The following is a 23,262-nucleotide window of genomic DNA, read 5'->3' as shown; positions in this document are numbered from 1 at the left end:
GGGTGCACAGGGAGGCTCAGCCTGCCCAGGGGCCAAACCACAATTAGCAGAGAGAGTGGTACAGGTAGAATAGCTTTAATGTCCTCTGAGGTTGGAAAAGATGCTTCATCAGAGTAATGGTTTCCCTCCAAAGCAGCTTGAATTCCAGCTGGAGGGAGCAAATGTTCTTCCTGGGTGTTATGTGCTATAACCATCTACCTGGTTTCAAGAATTAAGGAAGCTGAAAATATACATTTTAATTTTTATTTTTTTTTTTTTTGTCAAGTAAGTTGCTTAGGGAGGTCTGATAGATGTTTTCCACCAAGCCCTTGCAAGGGCATCCCAGGCTTCTGGCTGCAAGTGGCCATCCCCGTAGTGAGAGGAGGGAGTGGGGTTGGAGCTCCAGCTGCCAGGGCAGGGGTGTCTGCTGGGGACGTGCGGGGGGCTGGGGGGAGCGACAGCTGCACAGCTCATCCCAGCTTGAAAGAGAACTCCAGGCCATGGCTGGAAACACAATTACACATCTGGGCACAGAAATGTTTATGGAGAAGGGGAAATTTTGATAAGAGTGCAGAAATATTTAACGATCTTTGTTTATCATCCTTTTCCCTTAAAAAAAAAAAAAAAAAAAAAAAAGACAGCAGGAAAAAGAGGGAGCAGTGAGTTTCACAGATAAAAAGTGAATTCTTGCTTTTCTTTGTTAACATTGCTGTCACCCAGCAAATGCTCCTCTGGAGCCGGCTGACCTGCTGTAGAAGGCTACGAAAAGTGGCTTTTTGTCCCCATCTGGCAGTGTGCGTGTTGCGGGAGTGTGGAGGCTGCCAGCTCCCAGGCAGGGAAGCCTTGCTCCAGCCGAGAGGCTGCGACACATCAGCTAACAGCACCAGGGACACGGCACTACGGCTTTATCAGGGACCTGGATGCTCAACATCTGCTGGAGCAGTGTTCTGCATCTGTGCTTGTTTCAGTGCCTTTTCTTCTTAATTAAAGGTATTTTGTCATTTATGGTATTTTATTGGTCACCTAGCCATGCTACCCAGATGGGTAAGAATACAAGCAAGTTTTACATCTGAAACTATAAATGTATGAGCAGATCTAGGCTGTGTTAGCAGTCTATGCAAAAACTTTTTCTGACTCAGATAATGAGTAGTAGCAAAAGGTTTCTGTTCTCATTTTAATACTTTAAATATTGTGATTTGCAAGACTGTAACATCCATTTGCAGCATGCATGGGCTGCGCAGGACTGCCAGCTGCTCTGCAAAGTTTCTTCCAGAATTTTGATTTTGGAGCATTTAAGACCTGGTTCCCACTACTATGTGGGCAACACTTTTGACTTCAAAACCTGCTTCCCAGCTTGCCTAGGAGCCTGGCCTCTTGTTTCACAAAAACTGTGTCTTTTGTGAAAAAAGTGGTATAAAAGATGTGTAGCTTACTATCTTTTTGGTAGTTGGGAAAAGAGGGGGAAGACACGAGGCGGTCTGGATCTGAGGGGAAGGACATGTGGTGGGTCCCCTCCCGAACTCACTGCCCGTGGGGCATCGCTAACCCTCTGCTCTCTGCTTTCCACAGGCCCTCCGGGGAGGCGGGGGAAGCCCGGCCGGCGTGGAGAACCTGGTAAGCGTCGCCTTTCCTTTTCCCTGGGGCTGGATGGGAGCCTTTCGATAATGATGCTGGTCACCTTCATCTAATGGGGCATGGAACCGGGGCTAATTGCATCCCTGTGTGCTAGAATTAAAAAACAAACCAAAAAAATCTCTCGAAACCAAACAAAAATCCAACTCAAAACACCCACTGATGTTGCATATTTTATCCTTCCCTCTGTTTCTCCCTTGTAGCATTCAGACTCATTATTATCCCATCCGGCAGTGATGTGAGACTGAAGTAGCACAGAAATATAGCAGCCTCACAGCCCTGCTAGAGGGGGGGTGTGCACTGGCTTGTTGCCTGCGTGTGGCCGTGCCCATTCATCGCCTGCCGGACCCACACGTGTGTTGGATGGTGTCTGCATTTCAGGGTCAGGGATAACCAAACCTCAGCCACCAGCCTTGGGCACATCCCCATAGCGCTCAGTGTGCCTTCGGACCGGGTGAAACCGCAGACCGGCCTCGCTGGGAATTTTTATTTGAGCTAACTGTTTGCTTTAATTATGTGCCTCTGTCATTTTGGTATCTGGTGGGTTGGTTTTTTTTTTTTCCTGTCTTGTGAAATGGGAAAACACCGATCCTGTTTCAGCTGGGGAGAAGTGCTGTTTGCATTCTGCTGTTAGGTCTGAAGAGCTGCTGGAGAGGGGAGAGACACGGTTGGCATTGCTCTTTCTAAGGAAAACAGACAGATGAGTGTACCTAGAAAGCCACCCAGAGTTTGCAACTGCCTCTGCATGTCAGAAAGCAGCAGATGAAAATACACGCTTCTTGTCTCCTAAGTTTCTTGAATGTTGAGAGCATGAGTGGGGACCAGGTAGATTTTTATTTAGCAAGGAGGCTGTTCTCTGCTGCCTGTTGCTATAACAAATACATGGCTGAGTTTTCAAAAAGGGCAGCGTAACTTTCCCCTCACTAATATCTTAAACAATTTTTTTAACTCTGGGGAAAGGAAATCAGGGGATTTGTGCTACAGACCATGGACTGATCTCTGTGGAAGGCAGGAAGGCATTTCCCTTTTCTCTTTCATTGATGGTATTTCACAGTGCATTATGTGTTTTCTGATACATTTTTGCTCCTGAAGCATCAGCGATTACTCATGGCCAAGGGATGGGTTCTACACTTGTGCAGGTGGTGATGGAGCCCAGCCAGTTTCATTAAATTCCGTTTTCCTAGCAGTTGGGCTGTAGGAATAGCCACCAGGTAGCTTTGATTTTTTGTTTGGTTGTTGCTTTTTAAATATCACTAAGGGCTTTAAGGAGCATAGTGGAGTAGAGCACTCAACCAGGGGCAGCTGGTAATGTCAGCCAATGAATTTGGTTTTTATATGCAGGCATTTATGTAAACGTTGTCCAAGATGTCTCTCTAGCCCATACAAAAATCTGGGAGGTAGTGCTGAGCTTGAGTGTGCCCTTGCCCTTTGCTCCCTTTTCACTGTTTCATGTGAGAGGTGCTAAAAAGCAACATGTGCCCTCGTGCTGCGGCACATCCACGAGTGCCACTTGAGCATCCCTCTGATGAAGTGGAAAAGCTACCAGGGAATCAATGCAGGACCAGCAGGAAAACAAGCATTATAAAGGAAAAAACAAAAACAACAACAACAACAAAAAAAAAGAACAAACCCAAAACCAACAACAAAAAAACCCAAAACAAACAAACAGAAATAAAAACAAACAAACAAACAAACAAAAAAACAGTCATTAATAACTACTTACAATCTTTTTTGAATTTTTCCACAATTGTGGAGGAAAATCAAGGAGAGTGCAGCAGATGCCCAAGTGCCCAGAAACGCACGCACAGACACGCTCGATGGGGCACACCAGTTAAATCCATGTAATGCAACGTGGCGCCTGCGAATTGCTCCGCTGCACTGCAGATAGAAACACGGAGAGCAGACGTCCCTCTGTATATTGGTTTTGGCCAAGCTGCCAGATGTTTGTTTTCATAGATAGCTTGAATATATATTTCTATATTTGTTTGAGAACCTGACCACACATAAACCAGGTCCTTGTTCCTTTGCTACAGCTGATAAATGTGAATAAAACTTTGTTTGTGTAGCATGATAGTGCCCATCCCCAGGGACCCTGTGCGGTTATGGCTTTACAGCCTCCAGACAAATGCTGTTATAGAGCCAGAAGGCTCAGCACTGGTCTGAGCCCTGCCAAGGGTAGCGTTTGTTCTGGCAATTGTTGAAATGGGACATGTTGAAAAACTTTTTTCTGATTCATATTGAAACTTTCAACGTATATCTCTTAGAAACAAGCAGAGAAACTTTTAAGAGATCATTCTGTCCCTTTTCAATCACACCCTCTTGTTGATTTAAACCAAGACTGAATTTTACTTTTTTCTTTTGCCATGATGGATTCATGTAATTAAAAAAAAAAAAAAAGAATTAAACAGCTCTGTTCCTCTAAACCAAGCATTCGTCATCCTGAAAACACGCTGAGGCAACTGCTCTCCACCATAGAAAGACACCATACCATAGAAGATAAATTTTAAACCATTTCTAGGAAAAAAAAAAAAAATTAACTGCTTAGGCAGTTTGGAAGTGGGGCAAGCCTGGCTGCATGTGCTTCAAAAAACACATACTGAAATGTGGAGGTGAAGCACCATTGCTGTCTCCTGATTCCTCCCCAGGGAGCTGCTGAGGGCAGGCGGTGGGTGGCTTGGCTTAGTGTATTTTGTTGTAGAGAAGCATAAACGCAACAAGTCTCCCCCCCGGAGAGCCTGCGGGCAGAGGGGCCATGCTAAACCCCGGCATTTCCTTGTGCTTCGCATCTCTGGTGGCGGCTCGAGCTTCCCGTGGCAGCACAGTTGTCCCCGCGGTCATCTCTTCCCTGACCTCAGACGTGAAGACCAGGTACCTGGGGGAGCATTTCTGCTGCTGTCAGCCCAGCTAAACAAACCAGGGACTAATTGAGTCAAACGGCTCCATCTGACACGTTTTATTTGCTCTTGCTGTCGTCTGGCCCCGCGGGAATCGCCGCTGCGGCAGAACAGCACGCATGTCCCAGGGCTGGTCACAGGGATGGAGTTGCTGTAGGGACAGTCACCTGAGTGCTCCCAGAGTGGAAAAGGTTACTTTTAAAAAACAATTTCTTCTGCTCTTGCTACCGTGAAGCCAGGAAATTCACACCAGCAGCCTCGTCGGGGAGGTGTCACTCCTGAGCTGGCCCTTTGGTGCTCCGGTCCTGTCCAGCGTGTCCCAAGCTCTATCCCATCCTGCCAGGACCAACACACAGGTCCCGTCATCCTTATTCCTGCACGTGAGCATCTGCAGTTTCTTGTGCTGCTGGAAAGCAAACACAGCCTTGAAGACCCACATGCACCCACCCATGGAAACAATTGGTGCATAAAAAGAAAAACACATTTTAATACAACCTTATGTGGGATTTGCAGCCTTCTCCAAGTGTGAGGTGGGAGGAAGGTTTTCCAGCACCAGCTGTTGTGGTTGGTCCTGACAACCAGCCTGCACTTCTCAGATACAGTTCTCTTTCCATGCCAAAGGCAAAATCATGTTTAATGTCATGTTAGCTTGTTTTTTTTAACATGATATGTCCCAGTGAGGACACAGTTTCAACTGTTACAGTGAGCGTTTGTGAAATAACATGAATTTTACCAGGGGACCTGGGAGGTTTTGCTCCCTTCTTGCTGCCAGCTGGTGCTGTGTGAGCAGGATGGGGTACGGCCGCACAGCCCTCCCGAGGCTTCGTGTTTATTTTTGTAATACCAGGGTGTTCCTGAAGGATGGATGAACTGGATCCAGGATTTGGGAATTCAGTTGGTTTAAATATTGGTTCAGACTGTGTAAAACTAGATAGTGGGAAATGATGCTTGTGTCTCTTGCAATGGCATGCTGCTTTCTTCTCCTGGTTTGAAGACTGATTCTAAAACTCGTTTGAACTTCAAAATCCCTCAAGAAAAAACAGGACAAAATACACCTGAAATGTTAAGTCTGGGAAGTCTCTGAGTGTGTCTCTGCTCTCCTCACATGAAGCAAGAGCTGCTGCTGGACATAAACACCCAAAGCTGATCACTGAGCTCTTGGGTAGTGCCTGTTTGCATCACCTGTGCGCAGCTTCAGCAGAAGGGAATAAACATTGGCCATTTTAGGCACAAAATTTCCCTTGCCCAGGTAGTCTTGGAAGGGCATTTTTTTATTTCATTGGAAAATGCTAACTTGGCAAAATTGCTGTTTCTGGAAGTAAAAGTTTTGTTTACAAAATTTTCCTGTTTTAAAAATACTCGTAGGGGAAATGTTTTGAAATCGTTGAAATAGGATAAAAGTCTTTTGCCCCACCCCCCATGACTTCTGGTTTCCAAATTTACATTATGCTACAACTGTTTCTTTAATTTGAACTTCTAACAAAGTTTTGATTCAAAGTTTCTTTGTTTGTTGGGTTTTTTTTTTTTTGGTGTGTTTTTTTTTTCTTTCTTTCTCACAGCTATTCTGTTTACAGAAATATCCTGATTTGGAACAGGAAAGAGTCTAAAGCTCTTTTTAAGGAACAAAAGCAAAGTAATTTCTATGCAGGGAAACGTTATTTCTCTCCCAGCCCTGCATGTACGTAAACCCCATATTTTATACATTAAGACATTTTCAAACTCCTTGGCCATGTGATTGTGTGGACAAGTGTAAATATACCACTATTGTTATTCAGTACGCACATGTGTGCATGCATGCATGTGGGTAAATCATGAAGAACTTTGTATTTTGGGGGAGACTTTCATTGCTCTCTGTATTTCTCATGATGAGTTGCATACATATACCCTTGTACCTGAGGACTGCTTGGGCTTGTACTTAACTTTTGGAAAAATCCAATCTGTCCCACATTTACTCTCAGTAACGAGCCTCTCTGCTAGGACAGCGTGCTCCCTGTGCGCACCCGCGCTGAGGCACAGATAGGAATTATTGAGGTCAACAGGCGGTGACAATCTTTTTCAGACTGATGTAGAGCTGATCTCTGCAACTTCTTATGACTGTAGCAGCTGTCCTCTTTCCTTGTTGCCCATGACCTAGTTACTCCTCGTATAGCATCCTGGATTAATAACTCCCTGTGTATGTATATACATATTGTGTGTATAAATACACATACATATGTTTTTATATAGATATTTATGTGTGTGTATATATATACACGTTTCTTAAATTATCACTTTTTTACGTCTTCAGGTGGCCACGGACATGTGTGTGCTACCTCAGGGATGGGTCCTTTGCCCATCAAGGGCATCAGCAAAGTCCCCTCTGACTCTTCCTGAGCTGTTGGAAAGGTCTGGCTGGTTTTGTTTCCCCCGCCTGGCAGTGCTCTCTCTCTCTCTTATCATGGCAGGAAACCTTGCATGATAAATGATTTACAGATTAAACAGAAATGGTAGCTTATCCCAAAATTCCCAAGCTGCAGAAATACTTGGAAATAAATTACTATGACCTGTCATCTCCCATATGTTTGTGTACTGCTGGGGGTGATGCCACTGTGACCTGCTAGGTCTTTGGATATAAAAAATAACATTAATATTACTCAATCAGGAAATCTGGGTCATTTATTTTTAATGAGTTTTTATTTTCACCTCCTGCTACCACAACTGTTCATGTCCCTAAGGAATCTCTTGGTGTTTCCAAGTATCTCCATGCCCTTGCAGGCTCAGGTACTAGGTGTTCATTCCTGGAAGTAGAGCAGGAATGTGTGTTGCAGGTTATGGAAAAGCATGTCACATTTCCCTTGTTTAGAGCAAATCAATTGTAGACCAAAACCTCTGTATTTGCAGGTTATTTTGTCTTTCTTCTCTTCCTTCTGAAATAAGGCCCCAACCTAATTTGTTACAGTGTTTTAAATACACAAAGGGTGTTTACAACTTTTGTTCATTATAGTAAGAATTTCCAAGTGGTTTTGTTCTTCCTTTCAAGCTCTCAAACTGATTCTCACTAGACAAAATTATTAGCAGTAAATTCTAGCAAGTTTCTCTAAAAAGAGCATGTCTCTTGTGCAATGTGCCCTAATCAAGGAGATGGGTGTGTGGGGGGCAACCCCCTGAGTACACGATTAATTTATTTATTTATTGTTAGATTGCAAAATATTTGACTTTCTTCCATAGGAAACAAGTGTCTTGTGGCGAGGCTTTTGAAAAACATGTTCAGCAAGCTAGAAAGTTATGTTGCTTTTAAGAGGAGAAAAGATGACTTAAATAGGTTTAACTTAATGAAGATTTATCTAGCCCCATTTGGCCAACAGCGCAGCTCAAGATTAGTGTAACTCCACCGACGTGGATGGAGAGCATTCCCTGTTGCGTATACAGACACCCCACCCCAATCCAACATTAATTCCTGTATTTGAGAGGAAAGCATTTAAAAAGAGCACTTGCCTCCATGGTTGGGAGAAAACAGTAGCTGAGAAGAGGAAAAAGGCAATGAATTCCAAGGAGATTATAATTGGTACATGATTGAAATCGCATATTAAAATAATTTCCCGATCGCTTCTTATTTGAGACTTAGTTTTGACTTTTCTACAAAAGGGTTTTTGTGCGTAGCTTGGCATAAGTGAGTTAATAAATCAGGTATATCATTCTTAGTTAATAAATTGGCATAGAGCCATTGACTTCTGTATTTATAAGAATTTAAACCAAGTAAAGCTAGCTAAGAGCCTGTGTGAGTTTTAGCACTGAAGAAAATGAGGCTTCTGGGCATGAAGGGAGGTTTGGAGGTTGTGTCTTCCCATCCACCCTGGCCGGGCGCTTGGCCACGGCTGTGTGTGGAGCTGCCCACGCGAAGCTGGTGAACACAGGTTAACGGGCTAATTCTTGACAGCAGGCGCTGCCTGTTGTTATTTGCTTTCAATCCTCATTCTTAGGCTTTTCTTGGTCTTTGTTATTCAGCTTTTCAACGTTTTAATTTTTAAACAGATTTTAAAACCTTGAAAAGGCATTAGCTTGAAATATGCTTTCTGTTTTATATTGTTGAATGATGAACCCGTTTGATTATTTTTTTTTTCCCTCCATTTTAAATTTTCCCACATTTTTTCTTTTTTTAATTGCGATTAGTTTCTGGTTTTCATCAGGCAGGAAATGGAGCATGAAGAAGCCCCAAACAGAGAGCTATAAGCTGCCTCGAAAACAGGAGTGAAATGTGGATTGCATTAGGTTAGGGGCTCAGCATTCACCTCTGTGTCGCACCAGCCTGGGCGAGCGGTGGGAAAACTGCAGAAATCAGTGTGGTGGGCAGTGAAGACCCCTGTGCTGTAGGGAAATGTAGGGGGATTTTTTTTCTACTGCCATTAATTGCAGCTTCAGACTGCGACACCAGTACCCAAAGCCTATTGTAGCTGTAATGGGTTTTTCCCCTGGATCTAAGGCACTGCGCGTCATCCCACCGGCTGCCTCCGAGCACAGCAAAGCCCTCGAGCAGGGGCCGCGGGGACGTGGCACAGGACCACGTGTGATGTGTTTTGGGGTCGAGGAGGGATGGGGACCAAATGACAATGACGTTTGGGATCTGTGGCAGCTGTAGCAACACCCTTGCCAGGTGTCCCCAGCACTGCTCCTTGGCTTTTGCAAACATATCTCCAGCTCTTCTTGCGTAACTTGAATAAAAATAAGCTCCATGGTGAAAACGCGCTTTTTGCTTATAAAATTCCATCTGTGTCTGCTTTTTGGTGGCACTGCTCTGCGGTTGCATGTGATGCCCCAGGCCCTGAACATGGATGATGCCTTGTGACGTGTCCAGGGTCTCGTGGAAGGAGAGGGAACAGACTCACTCTGGGGAGAAGGTGGGAAAAGAGTGGTTTTGCACCCCATGTAAGTGCTGCCGTGCCAGCAGCACGGGTGAGATGGTCCCATAACAGGAGGATGCAGATGGTGTTAAGTGTATCTGGAAAGTCATCTTATTGGAAATTAACTGAAAATTACTGAATCATTCTGAATTCTGTTCTTTCTATGTGCTGTTTTATCATTTATTTATTTTGTCTTTGTAATTAACTTTTTTTTTTCTTTGTTTTTCTTTTGTTTTCCAGGCCCTGCAGTAAGTATCGTGGATTTTACTGTTGGATCAACAAAGTTAAGGCTTCCCCTTCCCCCCGCTTCCCTGCTTTTTGGTGTCATTGCAAAAGCACAGCATTTTTTGGTAGAGGTGTGTCTGGAAGCAAAATTGGTACCAGATGCTGCTGGGATTTTTTATGTTTGTGGGGTTTTGTTTTGTTTTGTTTTTTTCATGATTGTAGACAATTAGAAAGGAGAAAAAAGTTTTAAAATGTTTAACTTGCTGCCCTGAGGGACTTCCAGTAATTTTAAACCCAGAAAATATTCAGCAAAAAAGAGTTTTCCCTTTAAAGAGCTCTTTAGTCTGCTTCCATTTAGCAGAAAGAGTGCTGTACTGATATTTTAACATTTTAGTGGGTTTTTTAGTTCTAAAACTCTGTCTTGCTTTTCTTATCTGTTGTGTTTCCATCATTTAATATGAGTTTGGTAGCCTCACAGGGGAGCCTAGAGGGAAAGCCTTAGCTTGCTTGCTTCTCTCTTTGAAGTCTTGGGGAGAATAATGAGCATTCCTACCAATGCAACCAGAAAATTTATGGGGAATTTGTTGTTTGAAGGGGTAGTAGTTGAAAATGTGTCAACTCCTCCTTCCAAATGTTCAGATGTGCCTTTGGCTGTGCCACCACCACATCCAAATCTGATGTTCTCCCACTGGTTTTGGAGTGAGAAAACAGTGTTTCATTTGTGCCCTCCAAGTTGCTGAGGGACTGTTAAAAAATAAATTATGGTTATTAGGTGCTTCTGGTTTTCTACCTTTCTACTTCCAAAGGAGGAGGAGGAGGGGCACAGGCTGTTTGCAGTCACGTTTCCTCTCTATTGTTGGGCTAACAGAGATGTTTCTTCACATTGTTCTCTTCCTATAGAGCCTCACTGGGTTGAAAAGGGATCACTTCAGGAAAAATAGATTTGCTAACTATTCCTGGGCTAATCATTTTCCAGTTCTGTAAATCTGTTTAAAAGCCAAAAGGTGACAAGGAAATGCACGTGGAGTGTGGGGGCTGTCACAGCACCAGGACTTTGGTTCTCCTGGGATTGGCAACGCTGCCTGTGTGTTTAGTTAATGGCTTTCAGCCCTTTGAATTTTTGCTTCTATTTCAAGGTTGTTTTTTAATGTAAAGACTTGAGAGGTTTGAGCAAAATTATTGTTTGGCCAGGTATCAAAGGAGCAAATCAGGAAAAGTTAAGTCTTAACAGCTTCATCTTAACCATCCTTACAGGAGATCTGAATGAATTTGCTCTAAAAGTTGTGCCTAGCATTAGCAATAAATACAAGACTCTGGCTTGAGAAATGCAAACAAATGAATTTTTCTTGTTAGCTTGTGTTCAGAAATGTAGTCTGTCAATAAAGTCATTTTCCTGTAAATACTCTGTAATTAAAAACTGCAACGCAACGTCTCCAACCCACACAATACAAGTGACTCCGTGGGTTTTTGAAATGTTTAGTGACTTGGGCATTGACGCGCGGGAGCACGGCTGGGAGGGGAATTCCTGCCAGCTGCCGGCTGTGCCAAAGCCGGCACCACCGTCACCCACCGGGCGAGAGCCCGAGGTGCTGGAGAACATCGGCTGGGCACAGGCGTGTGCGCCCGGGGAGCACAGAGCCAGCCCCCACAGGGCTTCTGCTGGGAGGTTTTTATTCCCCGCCTCCAGCAATTCATGCAATTTGGCTTAATTATTAAGAAAAAAATGATCACTCTATGGCAGGTTACAAATGACGAGCACACTGCCTAAAACTATGGAGTTTTATTCCATATATACATCTTTTAAGGGAAATTTTCCTCTTGATTAAAGTACTTTGGCTTATTTAAGACAGATTTATTTAACCGTTTCAGCTCTGCTCCTGCTCAGACGCTGTTATCAGCCCACACGCAGCTGGCTGGATTACGCTTCCTCACGTGTGCTGTCTGTTCACTTTTATTGTATGCGATTCGACATAGGCAACATATGGTGAACTATTAATTTTTCTTTGTCTCTGGTTGGTTTTATTTCCTGGTTCCCACGGCATGATTGAATTGCAAACGGAATATAGGGGAGATTTAACATAAACAAGACTTTTTCTTTTTTTCCCCCTCCCTTTTCCCCTTGCCTTCTTTAAAAGACAACCCCTGGTTTAGTTAGGGTTTTTTTTTTTTTAAAAAAAAAAACAACAAAAACAAACAAAAAAACCCCCAAAACAACAACAACAAAAAAACAAACTGCATTTTTAGTGTAAGCAGGATTTGCCAGAGACTTCTTTAAACATAATATATAATAAAAGTTCTAGAACCCACAGAACCACAATATTATTTTATTTCAACAGTACTGTATTTAACTCTATTAGTTTCTTCTGTTTCTTGATTTTAGCCATAAGGAATCAATTACATCTTACATGTACAGCATCGCACTCTGCTAAAACTGTATCCTCAATTCCGTTGTTCCCTAGTAGCAGTTGTTCTGGTATTTTATTTTTTGGCTGTCATAAGCTAGTTGTGTATATGAAATTATTAGAATTTGTGGTACAGGATTTGTGGCTGTTGGATGATTTATTGTCCTGTCTGTGAGTAAGGGGTATTCTGCTCAGATGTGCTATAAAACCTCTGTTTTGGAGGGTATTAAAATCACATGCTGGGTAGGAAATTTCTACAATTGAAGGATAGACTTACCAACAACTGTAATTAAACATTTACAGTCCCAGATATTAACAAACACTTTATGTATTAGCATGCTGGCTGGCGAACTCACCAGCGAGCGAGGACCGGGAGTTACAAGTGTTTCCTATTTATCTGTGTGCGCTCCAGTGCCATACGTCTCCATAAAAATCTCACTGTACACTTTATCCCAAGACTGTAATTTGTTAAATAGGTGGTGGTTGAAGTCAGTGTTTTTTCTGGATGAATCAGTAGTGCTGCAGGAGGCATTAAAAGCTGCAGGGGAACTTAGCAAGATGGGAGAACCCCCGTACATGCTACGAAGGGGGCTGCCAGAGTTATTTCAGGCCGTACGAAATGTATGAATCTGACTGTATATCCGCAGCATGCTGACATAACCTATGTTCGTGGTAGCAGATGATGTTGCTGTACCAGACACACACTTTACTGCCTACTTGTGTACCAGCTAATACTTAACAGCTCCTTCCTGGGAATCTGCCTTATGTCTGGCTTGCAGCAGGCTCCTCTGCTGTAGCTCACGGTATGTTTAATGGCAGCTTGAGCTGTAAATGCCTTTGGGAACCCCCCAAGGAGAGCAGAAAAGGTGAAATATCCCGAACGGGCTGTGTTCTATTCCGCTGATCTTGCAGGTGTTGCTAGTAACTTCGGTAAGGTCTTTCCCCATAGCATCAGCTTTTCTTTCTGCTTCGCTGCAGACTAAAGCAAAGCTTAGAGGTGAGCTGGGAGAGCTCATCCTGCAGGGAAATTAATGGAGCTAAGACAGGGGGGAAAGCCTTCCTTGAATCAAGCACTGGAGTAGGAGTTTGAAGCTCAGCGGTTGCTCCCGGGCTGTGCCAGCCGCTGGCTCGGCAGTGCCGCAGCCTCCCCGGCCTCTCCCCAGTGCACCCCCCAGTGCCCACATCCCAAGGGCAGGGTTACGGCCACGACTTGGTGTGTGCCACGCACACCCCTGGCTTCAGGGGTGGCAGGGGCTGAACACGGTCACCAGGGATGGGTGTCAGTTGGCAGAAGCCTGGGTAAGTAGCTAAAGGGAAGCACAAGATCAATATCTGGGGGAAATATGCTGTATGTGAGACCTTTGTGATAGGAGAATTGCCCTGAGAAGTTTCGCTGGAGAGCTTAGTCCTGGGGCCAGCTGGGGAGCCGATGGCCGTGTCTCCTGCCTGCTGCTATGTGTTGTCATGCTGGTATGGGTGCATTGACTGACTTGTTATCTCACTTGTTCCCCCACCACAGGGGCAGTCAGGACGCGATGGTTACCCGGTAACTCTGCTATTCTTTTTATTCTCTTCTAATCTGCGCTCCACAATCCTCTTCATCTTTTCCATGGCACTTGATTTTCTTTGCCTGTTTCTTTTTTTTTTTTTTTTTTTTTTTTCTTTTTCCCCTTCTTCCCTCCCTCTTTGTCAGTGATAGCTTTTGAGAGATTTAGCCCTAAAACTCAGGAGTCAGTGCAATATTCTCCATTAATGCTTATAGGGGTGAAATTCTTGAGCCCTTTCATGGTATTATCCACACTTCTTCCTTAAAAGGTCTCTACACTGCAAAGTTAGTGAAGGCTTTGGGGATTGTCCTGTTCATAGCTGTAGGTGGCCAAATATGGTGACGTTGGTAAAAGAGCTTCAGGTGTTGCGATAGGTCTTCATTTGCCCATCTCCAAAAATGTTTCCTTGGGAGCAGAGGTGTCCTGACAAGCCTGTCAGCAAGTAGAGATTTTGCAGAGGCTTGGAGGAGGAAGGGTAATTCTGGAGGTACTGCCCTTCCCATGCCCATGGGCACCACTGAAGTGTCTCTGTGTTAGAGGGAGGTGTCTTCCAGGAGTGGAATAAAGCTGGTAACTTGGAGCTGTTAAAGGCTCTGAGCTGCTTTCTGCAGGAGGGAGATCCCAAATTGAGCCTCCCAGTTGGCTCCCCAGGTCCCCATTAATGCACTTGGCTGGCCATGGTGCTGCGGCTCCACTGCTCCGCAGGGAGCAACTCCCAGGCTGTGCACTCAGTGTGATGGGTAGGTAAAAATCACTGTGTAGATTCCCCCATGTTCACAGCATGTTTCCAGCTCTGCTCCTGCTTTTTAAATGAGTGCAGTGAGTTCTGCACCGCCTGATGCTCTGGAAGGGCCTTCTTGGCTATTTGCCCTGCTGTTCCATTTATAAGGTAAAGAAAAGTAGTTAGTCTTCTCCTTCCTGTGGTTGATGGGGGGCAGTTGTTTAGTTTTGTTTTTTGTTTTTTCCCCAAAGGAGTGTTAGAAAAACTCACTCCTTGACTCTGCCACCTCATGCACAGGCCAGTTTCCCCCTGAATGCCCATAAACTATGGAACATCTATTGAGTTTTCTGAGTGTGATGGACTGTGGGAGCTCAAGGGAGGAAGATCAGAAAGGAAATACAGAGCTGTGTTTAGTTTTTATTTCCCCTGGACTCCCGTGAATCTCCCTGTGGAAAAACAGCAGTGTTTCCCCAATGGCACCAGCGCCAGAAGGGGCGAGGTGTTAGATGGGGTTAATTTTGCCAAACAAACCCGTGCTGCCACTGGGGCTCTGCCAATGGATTTGATTGAATAAATTAAGTTTAGGATGAGGGGAAAGGTGGGAGAACCGGGATGCTGATGTCCAGGGGAAGGACGGGCCCATCGCGGAGGTTTGTCTCCCTCAGGCGGTACCTGCCCGCAGCAGCCCTGCACCCCCCGGGCCCCCACGGGCTGGGACTGCGGCACCCGTGGGTGAGCAGCCGTGCTGGGCCCCGGCTGAGGTGCTGGAGCAAGGAGGTTGTACAAATGCACGCGTGGCTTGCTGGAAATGAAAACTTGAATTTATTAAAAACTAAAATTGGGGGAGTTTTCTCTAATTGAGCTGTTCAGTGGCAGTTTTAGGGTGGCTTTCTGCCCTCACAGATACGGTTAACCACTCCTGGATTAGCAGTGCCCGTGGCAGGTTTGTCCCTTCTTCTCTGTGTCAGTCATACTCTGGCAAAGCTTGTGCATGTGGTTTAGTTGCAGAGCTCCGAACACCAGAAACACTGGGAGGAAATAGGGACCTTTCCCTAGGATGGAGCATCCCCCCCAGCCTGTCCCCGTGTGCAGCCCCAGCACTGTGCCCATCCCAGGTCCTGATTGTGCCCATCCCAGCTCCTGTCAAGGGATTTTGGTGCTGCTCCGGCCCTCCTGGATGGTGTTGGGGCCTGGCAGTGATGTCCAGCCCTGCTGCTGCATCTGCACTGGGAAAATGAAATTAATGTTGCAAGGGGGTTTCCTCCTCTCTCCTTCCCCCCAGGACCTGCAGTCCAGTCAAGCTGTTCAGCTGGTCTTATTCCTGACTTTGCAAAAGTGACTGAGCCAAGCCCAGAAAACACTGAATTACTGCATCTGTATGGCTGTGGCTAAGCTAATTAGCTTTATCTAATAAGGAGGTGACAATAATTGCATTTCTGAAGCAATATGTGTACCTGAAGAAGGGGGAAACTAAACATAAAGTCAGTCTGAGTGTCTTGTTCAGCAGAAGCATATGGACAGGCTTTATTACATCCAGTTGTGTAGTCAAATTGATTTAATTATTTAGTTCCCTTCAAGGTGATCAAATAAACTCCTGTTTCAGGAGTTAGATACGGTGCAAATGCAGAAATAGCATGTGGATATTAAATGGTGTTTGGTGTCAGAGATAGGTGGGGTAACACATGCATCCCTTGGCTAGAGGTGCTTTGAGTTTATTTGTGAGCTGTTGGTATATAACTGAGCTGCTAGTGATGGAAGCTTTCAAAGGATGAAGTGAAGCAGAGGTCTGGAGATGGGGCTCAAAGAGAAAACAGCTTTTATAGGATGCTTTCAGTATTTTGGTAGTTAACATCTTAAGAGGAGGGGATTGAGCCCTACAATAAAACTTTACAGCAGGAACAGTTTCTTCTTTATGAAGTTCTGTAGGTTCATTGTTATTTTTTAAATCTCAGAGAGGATTAATTCCTATTTTTAGGCCTATGGCATACCCTACTAACATTACCGTAACAGCTATGAAGAATGTTGGGTTTTGTTGTTTTTCCAGTCTTGTTTGACTTGGTTTTGACATCCCATTAAACATGTATCACAGCAGATACCTCAGCCTGAATTTCAGTGTAGGTTCCAATGGGCTAAGGGCTGCATAGGTCTGTCTTCTCTTTGCCCAGTAACTTTTGAACTTGGACCGTTTCAGCAAAATTTGTCAGAAGGACAAAGGCTATGCAGATAATTAGTTTAATATGAACTTTTGATATTAGGGACAGGTTAAGGGAAAAAGAGCCTTTTTGATATCAATGGTGAGGCCTGAGCTCATGCTACCATACACATGCCTTTGCTGTATCAGCTGCTTCAGAGGTTGCCTGAAGATTGTCCTTTCTGAGATTTTCTGTTTCTTTTTTAAATGCAGTGCTAGGGAGCTTTTAAAATGTTTTTGACCCCCAGGCCAATATAATCCACTTTGGGGGTTTTCTAACAGATGAGGAAAGCTGATGTTGGGAGGGCAAAGCTTGAGCTGCCAGAATTGTAACCGCATTTAGCAAATAATGAAATTGCAAAATAAAAACTCTCCTCTCCAGTTCCACGGGGTGGAAATTGTATTTGGCCCAGGTCAGGCAGAGGCGGCTCCCATGGGCTTACACAGACCCTGGAGGCTGATGAACAAGGCAGAAACCTGTGACTTGCCATGCTTCTCACATCGGTTGCTGAGAGATGCAGCTCTTGGGGGACAGAAGGGTCTCCGAGAGCGAATTTAAGAGCTGTTATATTGAATATAATTTGGGTTCTGCAGGGGCTTGAAGGTGGGTGAGTACTCTCTGGAGAGCTGAGGGCATAAAAAGGCAGAAGATCTATTTAGTGTCTAAAATATCTGCAGTTTTTTCTTTTTTTTTTTTCCTCATCTTGGCTGTGTGATTTGTACATAGTAATGGTGGCAGTGTGATCACCATAAGCTCCTGGATTTTGGGGTGCAAATCTGCTTAGTCTGAGACCCTGCCTTGTACCTCCTGAGCTTGCAAGAACACAAATGAAGGCAACAGGGAAGCTTTTACTCTTTTTGATGCCAAAACACTAATCCTGGAAGTTCTTTTTAGAGAAAATTACCTAAAACACCTTCTGAGGGGAAGCAGAGCACTTTACCTCAAAGGTGCAAGAGAAGCAGCAGGTCACTTTTCTCATCTGATATTTGCGTGGTCCTTCTTGCAGAACACCATGATGTTCCTCTGGCTCTTTGTGCCGGTGGGCTGGAGCAACACATAGGTGTGTAAGGGATGGTGTACTGGGGTGAACTGGCAGCACTGGTGACTGAGAGCTACAGAATGAATGATTCCTTTATACAGAAATCTCAGAATAATTGGTAATTGCAGACTGATTGCAGGGTTCCATTGATTCATTAGAGATGCAGTGGTCTCTAAGGAAAAAACAGTGATAAAAATGCTGCATAACATGAGTAGTTCAGGAGAGAAAAGGACAGTTTTCTAGACAAGGTCCTGAGCAACTTGATCTACCTTTGGTTGGTCCTGCCTGGTGGTATCGCTGTGTCTGCAACTCCCCGCTCAGGGACTGTGGCTGTGGGTATGGTGATGGAGCCTCAGTTGTCCTTATTCCAGGCTTTGCACAGGTCCAAGTGCATGTTGAGGTCTCCCTGGTGCCATGGAGGGGGCTGCTGCAGGACGGCCACCAGCCACTGCTGGTTTAACTGCATTGTTTCACTCTGGGGCTTCCCGTCGCCAGCTTTTCTGAAGAGATGACAGCAGCCTTTAGATCAGATTGATGAGGAAAATTTGGATGACACCTTTAGCCTTTGCCAAAGGACCACCCGGCCCATCCCCAAACCAAAGCACAGCCCCGAAGTTTGAGCTTGGGTTTGCACGAGGACACATTGGAGCAAAGGAAAAGCAGATGTGCGGCCGCCGGGACGATGGAAATGTGTTTCTTGTTGGGCAGAACCAGGCACCGGGACCGGGATCTCCTGGGTCTTGTCCCAAGCCATGCTTTCTGAGGCAAGGAGCATCCGCACTGCAAAGTGCTTCTCCTCGACTTGATGTGGTGTCAGCGTGTCGAGGGTCATTTTCCCTCGTAAAGCTGGGAGGGGAGCAGAGGGACTGGCTGAGAAGTGGGCTGATGCAGCAAGGCTTTTGGCTGCTTACGTTAGCAGGGCAGGCAGCTGCATGTGGGCAGGAGGAAAAAAAGAGAAAATGAGGAGCAGATGGAAGAGCCAAACTGCAAGTAGGCTTTGCAGCTGACCTTTCAGTGCAGGCAGATCTTCCTGTTATGTAGCTGGTTGATGGAGTCAGTGTAAGGAGGGGAGAAGCAGTGGTTGGGTGGTGCTTTTAGCAGCCTTGTCCCTGTTTCTTCCCTTGTCCCACACAGGAATGGTTTTATACTTGCCTTCAAACTACTCAGCTGTCCACCTACATGATATTTCTCCTCTTTCCCAGTGAGATGCTGCATTTGCGGTTCACCAGAACTCATTCCCTTCCCTCTTCCCATCTACCGGAGAGGCCTTTTGAAGCCAGAGTCTCTGTTTCTTGAGAGTTTCATCTGCCTGTGCTACTCGTCCCTCCCCAAAATTGGTCTGTGCTATGCCGCTACGTGACATCCCGAATGGAGGGTTGTCATTTCAAGTGGGAAGAAACCAAAAGAATGAAGTTGATTAATGAGAGGAATTACTTCATGTGCATGTCTTCATTAATAAAAAACAGAGCAGGGAAAAGGCTTTGCAAAAAAAAAGTATGATATGAAACAGAGTTCTCTTCTATTTTATATATTTTCCTTAGAATATTAGCATCTATTTTTAGTTGAGCAGAGTGTTATTCATTTTGTTCCTCTGGAATATAATGTTTGCCTTCTGAATTTTGTAAATGTCTCATGGTGCCTGAAAGAGCCCAGGCACCATCCAGCCCATGTCCTAACAGTGGGAACTCCTAGGGAAGGTGGGGAAAAAAGGGCTTCAAGTTCTGCCTGCTTAGAAGCAATGCAGCTTGTTACTCAAAATACTTCAATATTGAGCAGTAGCATCCTTTTCTAATAACAAGTAACTACACCAATATAATCAATTAATGGGCTTATGGTAAAAGAGAGACACAACACATGCGTTGCTCAATTCTGGCACACCTTTCAGGGAATAATTGGTCAAAATTGAAATACTCTTGTACAGGCCATTCTCATGTATTTGAAGGTCACCTCATGCTAAGGATCTGTTGGAAATAAGCAGCTCAGCATCTTCAGTAACTTTATTTTGGGACCCCTGCACAGCAAGCTAATACCTTCCTTTGGCTACAGTGTTGTAAATCCAGTGTTATCCACTGAAGTCAGTTGTAATGCCTGTAGCTGGAAATCAACTTATAAGGATGATCAGCTATGGTTTTAATTAATTTTCAAGGCATAAAGTGAAGCCAAATGTTTTTTCTGAGCTGATGTCTGGGAGAGGGGTTGGAGGAGCACATATAGAGTGGAAGTTGGTTCCTTGACTTGCACGACCCTGGTGCAGTAGAGCAGCATACAGGGGCTTTGGTGGCAGCTCTAGACCTTGGCCATAACCAACACTCATCAATTAAGTATTTCAATTAGTGTAGATAACTTATCAAGGGAAAGTCTGTGTAAGCTGTTTGTGCATGACCCATAAATATATTATGGATGCAGACAGGCTGATGTGTGGGAAATGAGGAACACATGCCCAAGCCCATTCCTGGTGGCAGTTCCTCCGGCCCATTGTGGTCCCTCGGAGTTTACCAGAGAGCTCCAAGGCATGCACTTAGCCAGGCATTTTGGAAATCACAACACCAGAAAACCAGATATGACATTAATAATAAATTGCTTTTACAGGAGAACTGTAGAAGTAACTTGGAATTGGACTGCCTGATGACTTGATGAGTTGCCTTCATCTATGCAATTATCTCAAAGTCCTGCTTGGGCACGCTCAGGGTGCAGCCTGGGAGAGTTCCAGAAGCAGCCGTGCATAGCTCAGGATTGTTCTGTGCCCAAATGAGCGCAACAGGCAGTGGTTTAACTCTTCAGGAGGGCTGCCAGAAATCCCACGTGAGATATGGGAGACCACACTATGTGGTCAGATCTCATGGGCTGTCAGGAAGAGCGTGTGGATCTCAGGCTTTTCCTGGTGTTTGTTTTTTTTTTTTTTACAGTAGGGGGATGCTTTCCAGACCCTGGGTGGTAGCTCATGCATGGACACGGAGTGCTTGTGCGTTGCATGGGTGTTTTGGTTGGTTGCGCATGCACAGAATTTAAAGATTTCATATTTAACATCTGGCATCGCTAGACTTTGATATTTTCAAATACTGTGTCATGTCATTGGTATCCATCCCCAATATGAAGGCCTCTGTTGGTAAGCTGGCTATTTAGTTTTCTTAGCTAGGTTCACCAAGGTCATAACTGTAATTTAGGGTTTGGTCCTGAGTTTGTTCTGGTGATTATCTTTGCTTATAAATATTCAGACTTCAAGGAGTGTCTCCTGTGAATGAAGTCATTTGCACGCATACTTCTCCCAGTAAGAGCCTGAAAGACAGAATTAAGAAATATTCATTTTACAAGGCAAACTTTGTAGTTCTAGTCTTTTTCATTTTATTTTAATATCAGTTTTGTGGCCAATTCACGTAATTATTTGCCTACAGGGGAAAACCTCTTGAAGCAGGGAAAGCAGATCCAGTGTATTTTCCTCCTGCATCAGTTCACTGTCTCTCTGATGTGGAGACAACAATGATTTTGTAAAGACCAGCTCACATGGCAGCAGTTTATTTTTCTTTTGATTTAGAGGTAATTCTTCCACAGGGAAAATAAGAAGTTGTCTTATATCCCACCCAGTAGAGGAATTGCAGACGCATTTGTTTATCTTCTGTGCTTCCAGTGTTTCTGGCCAGGGTGGGGAGAGGGTCCACTGAAGGTGCCGACGACAATGGCAAGGAGAACTTTTCTGCCCAAATTGCACAGGCAGATTTCTGATACAGGACATGCACAGCTTTTCAGGTGATGACTTGGACTCAGCAGGCCACCTTATCCTGAGCTGGCTCATGCAGGGGGAAGCTTGGAGGTGAGGATGGCTGTGAGGATGGATGGTGGAAAAGGTCCTTCACCACCCGCTTGGTTGAAGCAGGGATTTGGTTTCTGGCTTCTCATGCTGCTTTTTCTCTGGTTTCCCGCTTCAAGTGCGAGCATGGTTGGTGGATCTGGATCTCTGTTTCCAGTGCATTTGGGCACAGCTGCCTGGTACCGAGGCTTGGCTTGTAGGCAGAGGAAAACTGAGAAAAACAAGGAAGTTTGCTCATTAACCACAAAAGAGAGGTAGTCCAAACAGCAGCTGTCAACCAGGGATGGCACTGGTGGGGAAAGACTATAAAGGCAATAAGAGGCTGAAGCATTTGCTTGAAATATCAATATTCTTCCAAAACAATTGCTTACTGGCTTCAAAACTGCATTCCCACCGCAGAGGCCATCTCCTCTCTCATAGTTGGACATTTAAAAAAAAAAAAAATCCAAAACCCAATTGGGCACCAAATGCTTGAAACAAGCAGTTGCACAGAACACATGGAACTCATTTAAGCCTCAGAAATTTGGGGGAAGTCGGGGGACTCTTTCTCCCATAAAAGCACTTTGTTGTTTTGGAAGAAAACTGGCGCAATGTGATGCACAGATGAGTGAGCTCTTGCTTCTGAAATGATGCTGAGCAGCAGATAAGCTGATCTGACATGTTGGGGTGCTCCTTGCAGAGCGCTGCTGGCCCAGGAATCGAGGCAGTTGCTGGTGGTGACTCCTTCCCTTCCCTTTGCATCTGGAGGAGTGAACAAACCAGCTCTGTTGTGGCTTTTCTTTGTGTTTTATCCGACTAACCTTGCTTGCAAACCCAAGCAGTGTCCTGTGCAGCTCCAGCCCAGCATTTGCTTTCCGCCCCTTTGGACCAATGAGTGTTAGATTTGCTTCCAGGTGTTTTTCTTTGAGCATCTTTGAGAAGACATGCAGTAAAACAAGGAGGGAGCTCTGCAAACAGGTGGAAGGATGCACATCTTTTGTTTAAGGAAAAGGAGAAAAGGTGCCTTATCTCCACAACAAATCCCTGATGAACGTGGTTGGCATGTCTGGGAGGAGAACTGGGAGCTGAAGTGCTCTGGTGAGCCCATGCTGGCCATGCAAAGGAGGGGGCTGCACAGTGGGCATGGCCTGGCACTGCCCCAAAAACATTCTCAGGGTAGGGTTTGAGTTTTTTTTTTTTTTCTGGGTTTCTCATTTGGTTTTTGTTTCCCAAGGATTTCAGAAACCCTTGCAACTGTTTGTGCCCTGTGGAAGGGAGCTGGGCTCTCGTTGCAGAGGCTGGCTCTGCGTGGCCACCGGATGCCCGGCGTGGACCAGCCCAGCCTCCGAGGTGGCTGCTCCCTTGCAGAGCCCCGCAGTCTGGTTTGCATTATGGGGGAAGCTTTTAGCAAATTACTGCTCCTTTCTGCTCCGTTTCCATCAAAGAATGGGCAGAGGCTGCCCAGCAGTCTAAGGACAGATCTTTTTTTTTTTGAATAAAGCACAGATTTCTGGTTTTTTGGTTGGTTTGTTAACACACACTTGGCTCTTATCAGGCTTCTGCTCTGCATCGTTTGCCTGACACCTCTGGTGGGGGATTTATTGCTGTCAGCTTGGGCTGTGGGACGTGGTTCCCCCCAAAGAGGAGCTTTTCAGGGTTTGGTGATGCTGAGCCCCACCAGATGCTGTGGACAATGCCTAGGGTGTGCTCAGGTGGCCTCTTTGGAAAGAAATTTGGTAGAAGGACAAGAGCTGCCACAGCTGGGGGGGCTCCATGGGCAAGTGGATCAGCTCACCCCACTGCCCAGAACAGCCCTGTCAGGATCAGGGGGGATCCAACTGGAGTCGGATGTTACATGCAAGGCTGTGGTTTGCAGTGAGCTGGATTTTGGGGAACCCCTAATCACCCTCTCCTGTATAATGAAATAGGAATTTCTATCTGAATGAGGAGAGCCTGGCTCTGAGGCTGTG

General features: G+C 45.1%; 1 protein-coding gene across 6 annotated transcripts in view; it reads left to right on the top strand.

Annotated features, from left to right (window-relative positions):
• Nucleotides 1-23,262, top strand: part of COL23A1 (collagen type XXIII alpha 1 chain) — a 192,153-nt gene that overhangs the window by 135,769 nt on the left and 33,122 nt on the right. For 4 of the 6 annotated variants that reach the window (XM_042790121.1, XM_042790120.1, XM_042790118.1 and 1 more), the window contains exons 3-5: nucleotides 1,549-1,593; nucleotides 9,623-9,630; nucleotides 13,529-13,555. In XM_042790121.1, coding sequence (XP_042646055.1) covers nucleotides 1,549-1,593; nucleotides 9,623-9,630; nucleotides 13,529-13,555 — 80 coding nt within the window. The remainder of the gene's footprint in view (nucleotides 1-1,548; nucleotides 1,594-9,622; nucleotides 9,631-13,528; nucleotides 13,556-23,262) is intronic. The other 2 variants (XM_042790119.1, XM_042790122.1) reach the window with 1 other exon arrangement.

The sequence above is a fragment of the Tyto alba genome, unplaced genomic scaffold (genome assembly GCF_018691265.1).
Source record: "Tyto alba isolate M040663 unplaced genomic scaffold, T.alba_DEE_v4.0 Super-Scaffold_17, whole genome shotgun sequence".
NCBI classification, from domain to species: domain Eukaryota; kingdom Metazoa; phylum Chordata; class Aves; order Strigiformes; family Tytonidae; genus Tyto; species Tyto alba.
This window is presented reverse-complemented; position numbering and strand designations above follow the sequence as displayed.